The sequence below is a fragment of the Pinus tabuliformis genome, chromosome X (genome assembly GCF_031772625.1).
Source record: "Pinus tabuliformis cultivar Carrire ecotype Pingquan chromosome X, CPIR1, whole genome shotgun sequence".
Classification (NCBI taxonomy): Eukaryota; Viridiplantae; Streptophyta; class Pinopsida; order Pinales; family Pinaceae; genus Pinus; species Pinus tabuliformis.
Window position 1 is genome coordinate 1,341,084,305 of NC_142308.1, and position 2,309 is coordinate 1,341,086,613.

Below are 2,309 nucleotides of genomic sequence, written 5' to 3' on the forward strand. Positions count from 1 at the left end.
TGTGAATGATCACGGATTGATACGAACCTGATTGGAAGTATAAAAAATATCTTATTGGAATATCGCATTCGTCGGTAATAGGGGCATCAACGATGTCGAACCGGAAGAAAGTACAAGTGCACAAATTAAAAAAAATTCCTTCGATATTCATGAGGTTGCAATTGTGGGTTTAAGATCATGATGTGGCAGGTGGGGCCTCCCGTCATCCAGTGTAATGTGGCTTTAGCTATGTTACTATGTGGCTTCCATAAATAACAAGTCTATGGTTGAATATCATCAAAAACACCCTTCAATATATTTTTAATGTGCCACCTCATGCACAAGTCAACCTCTCCTCCAATGAACATGTCTTTTTGTTTATTAGTGAAACTCATATATATACAAGTTAAATGCTTCATTTCAATAGTGAGTCATAAGGATTCTTACATAAAAGAAGAGATAGTTCACAACTTGTTAAATTAAGAAAGGAGGACATAAGATGGAGAGGCCAATCATTGGATATCTGAAATAGATGAAATCATAAAAACACGTACTCGTGAGACATTTGTATAGTTTGGGTAAAGTCATGTTCTGTGGAAAAGCACATTCGAAACGATCGGACCAGTTGAAGAGGGCATTAGTGAGTAACTCAGAGTTACAACGAATGTGCGAAGGAGAAAATATTTTGTAGGTTGGCAGGAGTACAGATCGTAAGAAAAGTTCTGTGAAAGAGATCAGTGGAAGAACTAGCATGTTAAGCTGTGAAGGAAGCCTTAGATCATCATTAAGGGAACGTACTGCAGCATCAAGATATGGATCTGGCTATACTCCATTGAAACAAGAAAACATGTGAAGAGCATAACAAAGTTGTTAATAATCTATTTTGAGAAATATGAGGGGTTGGAGCCCTAGAGGTCGGAGTCTCATGGGAGTCTAAGTTGGTGCTTGGCAAGAGGTTGGAGCCTGAAAGATAAAAGGGTTTATGCCTGCAATTATCATTGTACAATTTTTTTTTGTAAAAGAGAATTGGTGTCCTCAATTATTTATAATAAAATCCTTATTGGTCACTTCTCTGTGCATAATTATGAAGAATATTAACTAGTGAATTTAACAATTCAAAATAAATATTGATTCACCCCCCTCTCAGTATTTCCAACAATTGGTATCAGAACCATTTTCTTCATAATCAACCTAACAACTAGAAGAAGTATTCTTGAGTCACAATGAAGACTCAAGATGCAGGAAAAATACCTCAATTTTGATGGAACAAACTTTGGTTTTTGGAAGCATAGGATGACATTCTATTGAATATCTCTTGGACCTAAAGTATGGAAATTAGTTATTGATGGGCATATTATTTTAGCCGTTCTGCTCACAGATCAGGATGAATGAAAAGCCTGAATAGAAAATTCCAAAGCACTAAATTCCATAACAAGTGGAATTACTGATTCAGAATTTACAAAAGTTATGAATTGTAATTCAGCCAAGGAAGTATGGGACAAGCTTATTGGTATCTATGATGGAGACTCCAAGGTCAAAAAGGAGAAACTCCGAACACATAGAAGACATTTTGAGAGCCTTAAGATGGATGACAAAGAGGATATTGTAGCCTATTTCCTCTGGGTAGCTGAAGTTGTCAACTCACTCAAAGGCCTAGATGAAATCGTTGAAGAAAGCATGGTTTTCCAAAAGGTTTTGAGATCGCTTCTAGAACATTTTGATTCCAAATTCAATGCCATAGAGGAATTGAAGGATTTGGATAATCTAAAAATGGATGAACTTCATGGGATCCTCAGTGTATATGAAATGAGAAAAGGAATCCCTAGCTCCAAGGAAGTTGCATTCAAAGCTCCAGGGTTATCAAAGAAAGGAAGAAAAGATAATAATAACAATGATGATCCCGACATTAAAACTGAGCCAGCCCAATTTGTAAAGATCCTCTCATTTGTTATAAAAATGGAAGAATAGGACATTATGCTACGAAATTCCCTCATAAGCATGATAGTGATGATGAAGATGAGTATAAAAAGAAGACATTCAAAAATAAAGGGATTAACAAGAAGAACTTCTTCTCCAAACAAGATGACTTTGATGAAGAATAATTTGTGATTATCAAGAAGAAATCAACTAAAGATATCTCTCTACTCAGAGGAGATGATAATGATGAGTTCGATAAGGAAGATAACTGTGTTGAAGACAATGAAGTATTATTTATGGCATTCACAAACAAAGATGATTCTGATCAAGAAGAAGAAGGAAATATGGATGAGCTACTAATAAGCGCCATTGAAGAAAATGAGAAATTCTGAAAGAAGGTCATTTCTCTCAAA

General features: G+C 35.5%; 1 protein-coding gene across 1 annotated transcript; it reads left to right on the forward strand.

Annotated features, from left to right (window-relative positions):
* The first annotated feature begins 1,446 nt into the window (after positions 1-1,446).
* On the forward strand, positions 1,447-1,947 carry LOC149145023 (uncharacterized). The gene has a single exon (XM_089452340.1). The coding sequence runs from the start codon at positions 1,447-1,449 to the stop codon at positions 1,945-1,947; it is 501 nt and encodes a 166-aa protein (XP_089308466.1).
* Positions 1,948-2,309: the final 362 nt, after the last annotated feature.